A 14,046-nucleotide genomic window follows, 5' to 3' on the forward strand; every position below is an offset into this window, starting at 1 on the left:
CACCCCCCCCCCCGTCTCTTCTGTTACTGTATTTCCTGCTGGACCTGAGCGTGAAACCTGCTGCTCATTCAGAAAGAACCATGGTTGTGTCTGCCTACGAGGACAGAGGGCGTTTTCGATAAACTAGATGTTCTGCCTTGCTAGCTTTCTCATGCCCACTTCTTCTTTAATTCTTCCTTGTGTTTAGAAGAAGAGAAACTAAAGAAATACAAGACAGGCGTGGGGGCGGAGAGGGAGGAGTGCTGGGATGATGGGGGCGGAGAGGGAGGAGTGCTGGGATGATGGGGACAGAGGGAGGAGTGCTGGGATGATGGAGACAGAGGGAGGAGTGCTGGGATGATGGGGACGGAGAGGGAGGAGTGCTGGGATGATGGGGACAGAGGGAGGAGTGCTGGGATGATGGGGACGGAGAGGGAGGAGTGCTGGGATGATGGGGACGGAGAGGGAGGAGTGCTGGGATGATGGGGACAGAGGGAGGAGTGCTGGGATGATGGGGATGGAGAGGGAGGAGTGCTGGGATGATGGGGACGGAGAGGGAGGAGTGCTGGGATGATGGGGACGGAGAGGGAGGAGTGCTGGGATGATGGGGACGGAGGGAGGAGTGCTGGGATGATGGGGACGGAGGGAGGAGTGCTGGGATGATGGGGACGGAGGGAGGAGTGCTGGGATGATGGGGACAGAGGAGTGCTGGGATGATGGGGACGGAGAGGGAGGAGTGCTGGGATGATGGGGACGGAGGGAGGAGTGCTGGGATGATGGGGACAGAGGGAGGAGTGCTGGGATGATGGGGATGGAGAGGGAGGAGTGCTGGGATGATGGGGACAGAGGGAGGAGTGCTGGGATGATGGGGATGGAGAGGGAGGAGTGCTGGGATGATGGGGACAGAGGAGTGCTGGGATGATGGGGACGGAGAGGGAGGAGTGCTGGGATGATGGGGACAGAGGAGTGCTGGGATGATGGGGACGGAGGAGTGCTGGGATGATGGGGACAGAGGGAGGAGTGCTGGGATGATGGGGATGGAGAGGGAGGAGTGCTGGGATGATGGGGATGGAGAGGGAGGAGTGCTGGGATGAAGGCCAGAGGCTTTGAGCACTTGTGCTCCTTCAAAAACACCACAGCAATAAGGGAAATGTTGTGAGTGGGTTACAAGTGTGTACGAAGAAAACTGCCCCTTCAAGGCACAGAATTCTAGTTGTTCTCTACCTTCTGGCCCCGATGAACTGGCTCCTGAGAGTGACTCAGATACCTAGGGACAGAGCTGAGTTGCCCAAGCCTAACATCAGGACCACAATCTGGGGGTGGGGGGGTGGGGAGGCAGGCGGGGGCAGTAATTTTCATGGAATCTGCAGAACTGTTCCTCATGTTCATTTGAATTCTGATTGACACACTGCTGTGTTCCCAAACCATGTTTTCTTGCTGGACTCTCCAGGTGACCAACAAGGACAAAGACCTGCACCAAAAGATCTACCAGATCGTTAAGGAAGAGTGCCAGAAACCAAATCGTAAGTGGCATAAGGTACAGATGGTGATGAGCTGGTGCATCCAGGGTTCCCTCCCCAGAACTAGATGGAATCAGGATGTTCAGGAAGAAGACAGCCAGGGCTTCTGTCCTCTCCGAGCCTCAGTTTCCTCTCCTTTAACACACACGTTCTCCTCGAATAGTCACTTGGACTTTGGTTAGATGGAGAAGTCAACACTAGAGCACCTTTAAACACCCGTGGGGTTTCTGATCCTGTAGGGAACAAGCTGGAGGCTGACAGCTAAGCTCCCCGGGATTTCTGACACACTGAAGCGAGCCGCCATGCTTAGCTTTGAGATGGGCTCCTCGTCCCCATGTCTTCAGTTGCAATGTTTGTTACCCGTGCCTTTAAACATTAACTTGACATTTCCCCTCATTTCAAACATCAAGGCCTTTTAGGGTGGGGCAGACTGGTTCTCGATATTATGGCTCATGAATAATGAAATTCAGTCATCTTGGAAACTGGTAAGTTATAAATGAAATGGCTTGGAAAGTAGTCTGGTTTTGTGGGGTTAGGTCAGCCTCTAGTGGCCAGACACTGACACTGTAGCTAGTGTGACAACATGGGTACAGATTTCACACTCATTACAAATATCAGCCTCTAGCGGCCAGACACCGACACTGTAGCTAGTGTGACAACATGGCTAAGAATTTCACGCTCATTACAAAGAAAACATGGGTCTTACCTTTGAGTCTGTATGGATTTGTCAGTCTTCAAGGTGACTTTTCAGAGCCTACCTTGTAAACATATGCCAGTAACAAATCCTTATGTCATCATGATCCTGAAACAGGAAGGGTTGTTAGCCCTAGGCCCCCATCCTGTTTCCTTTCTCTCTGGAGAAGACATCACTCCCTTCAGACCCAGACAGACAGGCTGAGTCACAGGTAGAGTGGGGTTGCGTCACCCACCCTGTTGTTTAGGACCCAGTGAGATCAGAACCCAATGTGTGTAACAACCAGTCTTTTAATAAAACAACCAGAGCTGGAGAGATGTCTCAGCATGTAAGAGCACTAGCTGCTCTTCCGAAGGTCCCAGGTTCAATTCCCAGCACCCACATGGCAGCTCACAACTGTCTGTAACTCCAGTTCCAGGGGATCTGACACCCTCACACAGACATATATGCAGGCAAAATACCAATTCACATAAAATATAAGTAAATATTTAAAAAAACAACAAAAAAACTCAAAGCAATCTCTTATTTTAGTAAATGAGTGTTGTTCAGTTTATTCAGAATAATAATAAAAGCACCCAAAGCAGGCATGGTAGTGTGGACCTGTAACCCCAGCACTGAGAAGGCTGAGGCAGGATGGTGAGTGCTCAAGGGCAGCCAGGGATAACAGAGTGAGACACACACTCTCTTTCTCTCCCTCCCCATCTCCTTCTTCCTCCCTCCCCGTTCTGGGGTGTGTGTGCACCCGTGTGTGCACGTGTGTGTGCATGGACTCCAAAGAAGACTCTCGGTGTCCTGCTCTCTCTCTTTCTCCCTAAATCTGGAGGTGGGCTGGCAACCAACGTGCTCCAGCTATCTCCTGTCCCCACCCCCGCTCTCCACACGCGCACACACACACACACACACACACACACACACACACACACACACACACACTCACACAGTGCTGGGGTTACAGTCTCTGTCCCCACCCCCTTTAGTTAAGAGAGGAAGCATGTCCACTGTCTAAGGAGTAGTGCTTTGCACAGTTCCCAGCCAGAAGGGGTGAGGAGGTGCTGTGGTCCCAAGAATCATCCCTCTACTCTGAATCCCAGGCCCCTCAGCTTAGGTTGAAATTGAGACGAAAAGCTTATAGCTTGGCACCTGTAAAGTAAATGAAAGGGATTCACACTTTCTTTCTTGGGTGGACCTACAGCCTGGTGATAATGCCAGTCACTGGGCTGTTAATCTCCTCCAATTCCCTGATTTCTGAGTGGAAAAACAAGCTTTACATCTTTCTCATTGGATAGACAATCCTGCACGCTTAACATTCTGGTTTTCCTGGAGATCTGTGGGCTCAAGGACCTTCATGCTGTGCTCCCAACACATGAGGGCCTCTAAGAGCTATAGGCCAATCACCTAGCTCAAATAACATCCCAGTGATTGACATTATCTGTTGGGGCAGGCTACATCAAGTTCCTACAACCAAGACTGCAGTGGCTAGTAATCTAAATGACCCTTATAGTCAGGGGCTCTCCTAAGCTCACAACCAGGAGTGGAGACACCTAATAGTCCAAATGACCCTTACACTATCTGTGTAGCCAGCAACTTAATTCTAGGTTACAAAGTCCTGGTGCAAGACCTCACAGAAACTCTTAGTGTTGGCTGTGACCACTTGTCTTCCTGTTGTCATGACTGGTGGCACTAAAGAGGATTGTTCCTAAATAATAATGTATGCAGATCCTAAAATGTCAGACAGTGTGAAACTGCACAGAGAAGTCAGATACCATACCCTCTCCACACCAGGCCAGCATCCACCCAGGGATGCTCCGTGCACTTGCACCCAGCCAGCATCTGTCCAGGGATGCTCCGTGCACTTGCACCCAGCCAGCATCTGTCCAGGGATGCTCCGTGCACTTGCACCCAGCCAGCATCCATCCAGGGATGCTCTGTGCCCTTGCACCCAGCCAGCATCTGTCCAGGGATCTCCGTGCACTTGCACCAAGCCAGCATCCATCCAGGGATGTTCCAGGCACTGGCAAACACAGAGTCTGTCTTTTTTTAGAAACTCAAGGTTAGCCTGTAATCTGTATTGTCTCCACCTTGCATTTTCCACCCAGCATTGACTTCTAGAGCTCATTGGCAATTCCACTGTACATAGAAAAGGGCCTCAAACTTGTAAACAGCTGCATGGTTTCCACGGTTGTCCAGAGAGGTTAGCTGGCCATTTGTTTAGTCATTCCTGCTGGGCCTTTAGTTCATCTCTTACCTTTCATATAAAATAAGCATTGGGCTGGAGCCCCTTGTTCATTTATGGTGTCTGAACAAAGGCTGAGACCACAGCAGGGAAAGTGTCTACACTAAACCTGTTTTAGGTCCCCTTGAGAGGGGTTTGTCTGAAAGTGGGCAGCATGTGGCATCAGAAAGAACCTAGCTACAGAACAGGTGACAGTGGTGTCTACCTGAAGGATCATTATGAGAATAAGGTCACAAGTTGTTGAGTCCTAATTTAGGCTGGAGAGAGCTGAGAAAAGTGAGGTTCTCTTTGCCCGTGGGACAGTGACTGATAGCCCTTACCTCTAGCCTAGGGTCCTGAAGGGTCATCTTCGCTCTCTACCCCTTAGCTGAATATTGAAACAGGGACTAGCAATTTCAGGCGGAATCTTTGTGTAGATTTTTCTCTATTATAGGTGGCTTAGAGGTTAAAAACCCTGGATTTCAGCTTTAAGCGTGGTATAACAGTGGTAAATTATCCTAAAAAGAGTTCTACATTGAAAATGTCTTTTTACTCAGAAAATGTTCTCACGAGTAGAAAAACTAAGCACAAAACATGCACATAAGCTTCTTCTCATTTAGATTCACTGGAAGACGTCAGCCCTTCAACCCAAGGACACCCATGTATCCAGACAGTGGAACTGCTGGGGCTTCTAAAATGACAGCATTTGGGGAGTAATGAGTGGGCACAGCCACTAGAGGTCGCAATCTAATTTTTGTTAGCTCAGGACCTTAGCCCATGGGAGGACCACAAAAAGATTGTCCCTGTCCCACAACCAACAAACAGAAGAGAACTGGTTTTGTGGGGTGCTCTGACTTGCTCAAAGCTGCAAAGCACATGAGGGTCAAACTATGCTTCACTGAGTGCCATCCTGGGACCTCAGGCCCTTTTGTTACCACATGAATGCCCATCAGCTGGTTCATGCCAGAGCTGGAGCTCCAAGGGAAGGACTCTCTCTCTCTCTCTCTCTCTCTCTCTCTCTCTCTCTCTCTCTCTCTCTCTCTCTCTCTTTCTCTTTTTTTAAGATTTATTTATTATATATACAATGTTATGTCTGCATGTATGCCTGTAGACCAGAAAAGGGCACCAGATCTCATTACAGATGGTTGTGAGCCACCATGTGGTTGCTGGGAATTGAACTCAGGTCCTCTGGAAGAGCAGCCAGTGCCCTTAACCTCTGAGCCATCTCTCCAGCCTTTCTTTTTGACTCAGGATAATGTTTATGTCACAAGACATCTGCACTAAGTAACGTGACAAAACATAATGCAGTGCATTCTCACTTTCTGTTGTTCTAGTCTATTCTAGTCTCCTTGGTAGGAAAAAAAAAGAATGCTAACCCATGAAAGTAGAATTAATGATCCCCGAGGGCCCCAACTCTCAGGAGGAAAGCCAAGGAAGGGGGTTGTCAGCCCTCAGCTTTCATCATTGGGTACCCAATGGCCTTAGTTTGGGGTCAAAAGGCAAAGGTCACTAAACTATAGTTGTTACAGATATGACCCAGTGGGAGCCAGGAGAGGAAACATGGACAGGCATGTTTCCTAAACGTAGGAATCCTTTGGCTGTGGGACCCCATCAAGTCAGGACCTCTAAGAAAGACCAGCTCTGCTGTGAGTCTCCAGAGGCCACTTCCTGTGAAGCCAGGGGTGCGGTGCCATGTACCAGAGGAAAGGGTTTGTCAGGACATACAGTTACTGGTTGGAGTCCTTGAATATGGAGGATCAGAGCGTTGAGAAGTAGGCTCTGTCAGTGTGGAGGCATGCATGTAGAGCCTGGACCTGGTTCTGGCTGTGTGATCACATAGACCAGTACACCTCAGACCTTGATTCGAGAAGAATCATCCTGGATCTTGCCGTGATGCCAGTGCTGGCTCAGGAGGCCTGGAAAGGGATGGAGGAGGGCCTGACATCACGGTCGTGTTTGCCCATAGATGTGGAGAAGGGATGCCACTTGATGCATATCCTGAGCTGCGTGCACCTGAACCTCCGCTGGGACCTGAACAAGGCTGTGCTGCAGCAGGTGCTGGAGTTCCTGGAGGACCAGAGTGACATCGTGAGCACTGGAGCTCACTACTATACTGCCTTCTGAGCAGAACTGCGGACCAAAGCTAGGCGGCTTTACCCCGGGTTCTACTCACAGGCATTGTACAGGGACTTACGTGTATATATTTAACCTCATAATAAATTCTATTATAGTCACTGGGAAAATAGGATTTGGCTTCCTTCTACTTGCTATGTCCCTGGGATAAATGGCTTTGATATCAGCCATGACATACACAAGCTGTCCTTGTCACCTCCTGGCTGGACTTAGTGTCACTCAGAACAGAATGGGAGTAAACAGTGTTGCTGGCTTAATCACTGTGTCTGAACTTAGGGACCCTATCTTGATAGAGGGACATCCTAGGGTAGAGGCTCCTGCACATCTGGAACTGGAGAGGCAATGGCCAGACAACATTGCTTGAAAACTTTTTCAGACTCCGTGCTACCAGATACATTCCCACTGGCTTCCCTGTGTGTTAAAAGCTGACATAGGGACATAGTCTCCTGGAGTGATTGACATTTGCCTCTGGTTCCTGAGGCTGCAGCACTAGCAGTGAGGCCGAAGACCTGGGATGCTGAGGTTTTCAGATCTACCCTGGACACAAAAAGGATCTGAGACTCGGCTGGCATTTTGATTCTTTCCCTATGACTTGAAAGTTGTCTCAGAACATTTTCCTGCACTCCAGGAGGTGCACAGCTGAATGTGTGGTCCCTTGGTGCCCCTGAAGATGGAAGAGGCTGCCAGCTGGTTGTCTGGCTGGTGCTGTTATTTCCCAGGTTGCTGCTGAGTGTGCAGAACTTGCCATCCAGACGAAGACTTGGTATGTGCCCAGACAGGTGGCGGAGTCGTACTTTTGCTCAGAATGACAAGGTAGAGAAAACATCTGAGTTATGTAGTAGGCTTGTTCTAACATCAAATGGTAGATCCAGCCAGCAGAAATAAAGTATGGAGAGAGATTTGGAGTTAATTACAGTCATTTCACAGAGGGTACATCTGCCTGAGTCTGCTGTGCTGGCTTTTGACGTCACAGAGTCGGGATGGCTCAGCTGGAAATCCCTCGGGCCCAGGAGCTGTTCCACCCTATGTGGATGAGCGGTTCTACAGTCACAAGCCAGAGTTCAAACTGGAGATCCCTTCCTGTCCTGGCCTCCTCCGACCTCTGGTGCCGCCTCACTCACAGGGATGACACAGCCAGCTGTCTTCCCTGTGCTCGGAAGGGTCTCGGCTAAATAGGATCTGCATGGAGTTCTTCCTGCAGGTCAGCAGCTGGTCCATGTTGAATACCTCCTGATTCATGGCGCTTCTCAGGAGGGAGCCTAGAATTAGAAGTAAAATGGGCATGTGCTGGATCAAGCAGCCCCATTAGAATTCCTCTCCAGAGAAAAACCATGCAAGTATGAAAGAAAGCATAAACGCACAAGATGCCCATTACTGCCTAATCTACAGCAACTTATATTTGGAGAAGTTAAATATGAACACATGATGAAATACTACATAGCCACTAAAATGATGGCACAGATGGCTACTGTTGCCATGGGGCAGTATTCCCAGATGTGGCAGGAGGAAAATCGAGTTACAGGGCTGTGTGGTATAAAGCCATTGATAGAAAGCTCCCTGTGTGTCTTCACATAACCAGTAAGTGTGTGTAGTGCAGGTCTACACAGACACAGCTCAGTTCCTCCACCTAGAACAGTGATTCTCATCCTGTGGGTCTCACACCTCTGGCAAACCTCTATCTCCAAAAATATTTACGTTACGATTCCTAACAAACAGCAAAACTGCAGTTATGAAGTAGCAATGAAACAATTTCATGGTTGGGGTCACCACGGTATGAGGAGCTGCATTAGAGGGTCGCAGCCTTAGGAAGGTTGAGAACCACTGCTCTAGAAGCCCTTGCTGCATTTACCTTCCAGGACTGCACCAAATCCTGGGCTGCACCTCTCCTTCTCTTAGTCATCTGTCTCCCCAAGTGCCCAAGACGGAGTCTCAGCCGCAGACCTCATTTCTAGCTGGCGTCTTCTCCAGGGATCCTAACCTCATGGGCCATGCCATTTGCATACTGCCAGACTTCCCAGTTGGCATGAGGTTGGGACTGTCTGCCATCCTCACACCCCTATATGTAACCTCATACTGGCATCTGCTTAGGTGTCTTGGGGACATCACCAGCTTGTCATGTTCAGGGCCAGTCTCGGGATCACCCAGCCTCCCTTGCTCCTCAGAGCCCCCTGATGCAGGAGAAGCCGGCGCCATTCCCAGATGCTCAGGCCAAGTCCATCAACATCTTTCTCATAGCCCACACCCGAGCTGTACAGTCACAAATTTGACTCCTTCAAAATGTTTCTAGAACATACTTCTCCCTCTCCCACCTTCCTGGAGTATTGCTGTCACCTCCTCACTGCCCTCTGTCTCCTGCTTCATCACATTCTCAGCATGGCATCCACAGGACCCTATGCTGCTCACTCCCCATGGCTTTGGGTCTTCTTTAGGCAGGAGCATGAGGCATCCCAGTAGACACCAAGGCTCCGCTACGCCACACCTCACCGCACTGTGCTCAGCCTTTTTTAGTCTTGCTGGGCACCATGCACCAGGTGTATTGTTGCCTGGTGACAGGCCCCTGCTCTTGTCCTTCAGGTCTTTGTCTGACTCACCTTCTCAGTGAGGCCTACCCCAGCCCTCTTGGCTGATTGTAACCAATTTCTGCTCCCCGGCTTTGTTCTGCCCACAGTGCTGGTTACTGCCTAACACACTCCAGATGTCTGCCGGCTTTCCCTGTTTATCATCTGTCTCCCGAGGAGAATGCTCTAGGAGACTAGAATTCTCTCGTTTCCTGTGTGCCCAGTACCCAGAGCAGTGCCCGGCGCATCTTTCAAAAATCCCACTTCTGTTTGTGGCTGGCTGTTTTCCAGCTCCTCATGGCAGCCTCTCCTGAGGGTTTTCCCCAGTGTTTGGAAATTTCTTCAGACTGGGAGCACTCAGAATTAACATCCCCCAGAGACAAACGCGGCCAGGGCACCTGGGGCATAGGGACTCAGGTTCCCTTGTCCTTCTGAGGAGGTGTGGCGGTGGCATGTGCTGTCAGAGTTTCTTTACACTATCCAGTGTCATCCACCCCTCCTAGCCGCCAACTTGATATCTACCAGCATTCCTTCCTTGTCGTTGCTGCTCCCCATCCCTGGTCTCTGCGTCCCCCACGTAAAAGGTTTTGCTTTCTTGAAGTCTTTGCCTCAGGGTCAGTTTCTAGACAACACCACATGAATATCATGCTCCCTGATTCATTTGAGAACTGTTGTGTAGATAACTACATACGTCAAACATTGCTAGAAATGCTCCCCAAAGCTAACATCTGTTCCCTCTGAAAAGTGAGATGTCAAATGCTTTCAAATTAATGTCTTTACAAATATTAGCTCTTAATTTATTATTAAAAATAATAAAGTGGGCCAATGAGATGGCTCAGCAGGTAAAGGGACATGGCTAGTGACCTGAGCTCGGTCCCCAGAGCTTTGTAAAAGTGGAAGGAGAGTTGTCCTTTGTTCTCTGCGTGTGCAATATGGAATGCACATCCCTGAGCACATACATATACTAATAATACATTTAACATAAGAAGCTGGACAAATGGGTCAGTGTTTAAGAGCATATATTGCTTTCACAGAGTTCCATTTCCAGCAGCTACATAAGGTAGTTCACAACTACCTGCCACACCAGTTCCAGGGGACCCAACACCCCTATCCTCCTCTGCACCATGTGCACATGCCCACACAGACAGACAGACAGACACACACACACAATTAAAAATAATGTTATTTCTCATCCCCACCCACCAGAAACATAAGTAAAGAAGACTGAGTCCTTTCCCCCACAGCAGTGTGAGGACACTGCAGAGCTGAGGGAAGGTCTTGGAAAGCCCTCAGGGGGGCTTAATGCAGTTGAACTACAGCTTATGTCCATACAAAGACCAACGAGAGGGTCCCCAGAGAAGGAGGGGCACAGGGTAAAGTCCTCCAGCTCTGGTGCATGCTTGTTTGGAGAAGTGTGGGCATACACGTAGCCCGTGGAGGCGGGAAGACAAGTGGTGCTACTGTCTGGTCTTGGGTTTGTTTGAAGAGCCATGATTATCCCCATCTGGTAAACTACCAGTGCTTCTCAGTCCTCTAAGACACTTCTTTGTAATTATTTTCCTCTCTGATGGTGTGCCAGGACACTGGCCAAAAAAGCCAAGTGGGATAAAGTCCATTCAACTGTGAGGGACTCAAGACTCAGTGCCAATGATTGGAACCAAGCGAACTTCTAATTTTCCATTGGCAAAGCTTCTCTGCTTTCTTATTAATGTGGTTTTTCTTCCCCAAGTGGCTTCTACAAGGCTCCCCAAAAACATCTCTTTGTTCCCTTCCTAAGTTTATGGGAAGCCTATGGGAAACTGCAGCAGCAGGCACTGGGAAAAGGGTGTGCATGGCCATCCTGAAGGGGTGGTGTCCCAGGACAGAGCTTTGTGGCTGAGTCTTGGATGCCTGCTGTTCCCCTGGCAGAGGGCTAAATGTGAGCCTATACTCGATCCGTGGGGTTTTGTGTAGTGCTGAATTTTAATTCAGCTTATTTCTATTGAAATTTGCCAACCTGTCTACTGCCTGCTAACCTCGACTGGATGTATTAAGACAAAACAGGTAAACCCTGGAATAACACCAGGTTTTATACTCAGGAGAATTCCAAATCAAACCCCAAAGTTCTGTTATGTCAAAGTAAAATGCTATGTTTCCATTTGGGATCAGAAAGAGGAAACTTGAAGACCACATGGTGGCTTTGGTTTGTGTCCCCCCCCCCATCTATTTATTGTGTGTGTATATACCTGGGCACACATGTATCAGAGGACAACTTATGTGAGCTGGTTCTCTCCTTCTACCTTGTGGGTCCCAGGGATTGAATTCAAGTTATCAGGCCTGATGTAGAGTGCCTTTACCTACTGAGCCATCTCATAGGCAGGCAGAGTAATACAGCTTTACACAGTTAAACAAATGCAACATAAAAGAATGCAACACATCTTTGCATCATTAAACAAATATTCCTCAGCATAAACAAATGTAACACATCTTAAACTAATATTCCATAACATTTCCCCCTTTTGTCTAAATAACAAAGGTTTTAACTTTAACATAGTAAAACTATATACAATGAAAACAGTTATCAAGTAAGAATTACATTTACAATATTCAGTCCATTTGTATTTAGCAAATTCAGAGAAAATACTTCATTATCTTAGTGATTCCAAAGTTTTATACCTAATTTGCTTTCCATCATAACTAAGGAAAACTGTAACTCTAACTATTTAGTCTTTAACTCCATCAAAGACCCCAGAAGGAGTCTAACAACAGAGACATATGGCTGCCTAGATAGTCACCCAAAGTTCCTCTGCAGTGTTGGGGCATCCATCTTTGGCCTACAGGCCTAGAACATCTGGCAAACTTTCCAGTGAAGCACAAAATTTGAAGGACTGTCCCACCTTGTCTTGGCAAAGTCCAACAGTCTTTTTCCTTTGTGTCCTGATTGTGCAGTCTATACAGCATACTGTCAGCAGTCCAGGCAAGAGAAGTTTCTTGCCAGAATGGCTAGCCTTGCCACATTGAAATATGACCATCATCCTTTTATGAAGTAAATTGGTGCTGCCGGAAGCAAATGTGTCTCATTGTCATGAAAAAACTTAGATTGTTAAACATCTTAAATGACCTTCTGTATGTCTTTGAAGTGTTTGAAAATCATCTATCTGTGTAAAATATATCTATTTAACCTTGAAAACATACCTAATGTGACGACAAGTTTGATTATTATAAATTAACTACTAACCTCATTTCTTACTTATACATTGCATTTTTAAATGAGCTGCATAAGCACAATACCCCAAATAAGAGTAGAAACATATATACAGTATAACAAAAATAACTTTAAATTTCTATCAATATACCAACATCCATGCCAATGCAAAATATCTGAGATTAATATTTTTATCCTATATTCCCCTATATGATAACAAACATCCATGACCCACCAAATAACCAAAAACCATCCACACACCCCCTCTTGGAAATGTGGGCATTGTTTTCTCTAGACTGCTTCCTGTTGTCTGTGGACAAGGGCATCTTTAGGGGTCCCTGAGAAAATGTATATAATGGCCAAGTCCTGGGAAGACCAGCTGTAAACTTTGTTGATATATATCACCTGTCAAGATTCAGGAGGTCTTCCCCAATCAAACTTGATCCATATTAATCCTGAAGGAATCCACAGCCTCTCATTTCCTGTGGAAACAAGAGCAAAACCTCTTCCCCAATGTAACATACTTTTTGACTTATTTTTTAAAGTTAAGATAGCCCTAAAGTATCTAGGTTGTTTCAATTTTGCAGTCCAGTTCACAATCCCATGTCTGTTAGCAACTGTTGTTTGCTTATCAGCAATCAAAAACTCAGAATCAACACAATGCTATATAGGATTCAGACTCCCTGTATATTTTCCCATTAGGTGCCTTTCTTTTTATATTACTTTTACTCTCTTTAGAGACTTTATTATTTTTAAATTATTTATTTCTATGACTGTCTACACCCTTTTCTTTCTTAAGCCTATGCACATTTTAAAACACAGTGGAACCTGTTTAGAAGTTTGTTTTTTTTTTCTGTCTGGACCTTTTTTCTATGTATCTCTAACCCTTTTTGACTGCATGAGCCCTTGAACTGCTAAGCTGCAGGGATAGGGCCTCTGCTGCAGCTTTGGAGGCTGGCTCTGCCCACTTCTAGGGTCCATGAAAGCCAAGCTAAAGCTTGTAGCCTGGTAGGAGGTAGGTGACAAAGAACTGCATTCAGCCCCAGGTCTGGAGTGCCAGTGTCCTGCACTGTGGCAGGCATTTTACTTAGTTTTTTATTTCTACTTAGCGTGAAAAAGACTATTTTAAATGTTCTGCTGTACAGCAGAACTTCTAAAAGGAGCTGTGTCCATTTTTTGTTTGTTTGTTTGTTTTTGTTTGTTTATTTTTAAGCTTTCTCGGGCCCTATGCAAATTCAAGCTTCAGGTTGGAATGCCAAAATGTAGTTGGCTTTTTTTTTTTTAATTCTTTGGGGCCCACCACCCAGCTCCCAAATAAATACACAGTCTTATTCTTACTCTTGGCTTGTTTCTAGCCCAGCTTTTCTAACTTAAATTATTCTGTTTTTCTTTAACTGCGTTTTGTCTCTGGACTTTTTACCTTTCTTTATTCTATATATCTTTCTTTCCTTCTTACTCGGTGCCTGGCTGTGTGGCTGTGTGGCTGGGTGGCTGGGTGGCTGGGTGGCTGTGTGGCTGGGTGGCTGGGTGGCTGGGTGGCTGGGTGGCTGGGTGGCTGTGTGGCTGGGTGGCTGTGTGGCTGGGTGGCTGTGTGGCTGGGTGGCTGTGTGGCTGGGTGGCTGTGTGGCTGTGTGGCTGTGTGGCTGGGTGGCTAGCCCCTGGAGTCCTCTCCTTCTCCTTGCTCCTCCCTCTTCACTTCTCTTCTTTTCGAGCCTAGATTCCTCCTATTTATTCTCTCTGCCTGCCAGCCCTGCCTGTTTCTCTCT

General features: G+C 47.4%; 1 protein-coding gene across 4 annotated transcripts in view; it reads left to right on the forward strand.

Annotated features, from left to right (window-relative positions):
- Stn1 (STN1 subunit of CST complex) overlaps positions 1 to 7,437 on the forward strand; it is a 40,441-nt gene extending 33,004 nt beyond the window's left edge. For all 4 annotated transcript variants that reach the window (XM_052763453.1, XM_052763452.1, XM_052763454.1 and 1 more), the window contains 2 exons: positions 1,430 to 1,502; positions 6,372 to 7,437. In XM_052763453.1, coding sequence (XP_052619413.1) covers positions 1,430 to 1,502; positions 6,372 to 6,529 — 231 coding nt within the window. In that variant the 3' untranslated portion in view covers positions 6,530 to 7,437. The remainder of the gene's footprint in view (positions 1 to 1,429; positions 1,503 to 6,371) is intronic.
- Positions 7,438 to 14,046: the final 6,609 nt, after the last annotated feature.

This window comes from Peromyscus californicus, unplaced genomic scaffold (genome assembly GCF_007827085.1).
Source record: "Peromyscus californicus insignis strain IS unplaced genomic scaffold, ASM782708v3 Scaffold_4__1_contigs__length_199733344, whole genome shotgun sequence".
NCBI classification, from domain to species: Eukaryota; Metazoa; Chordata; class Mammalia; order Rodentia; family Cricetidae; genus Peromyscus; species Peromyscus californicus.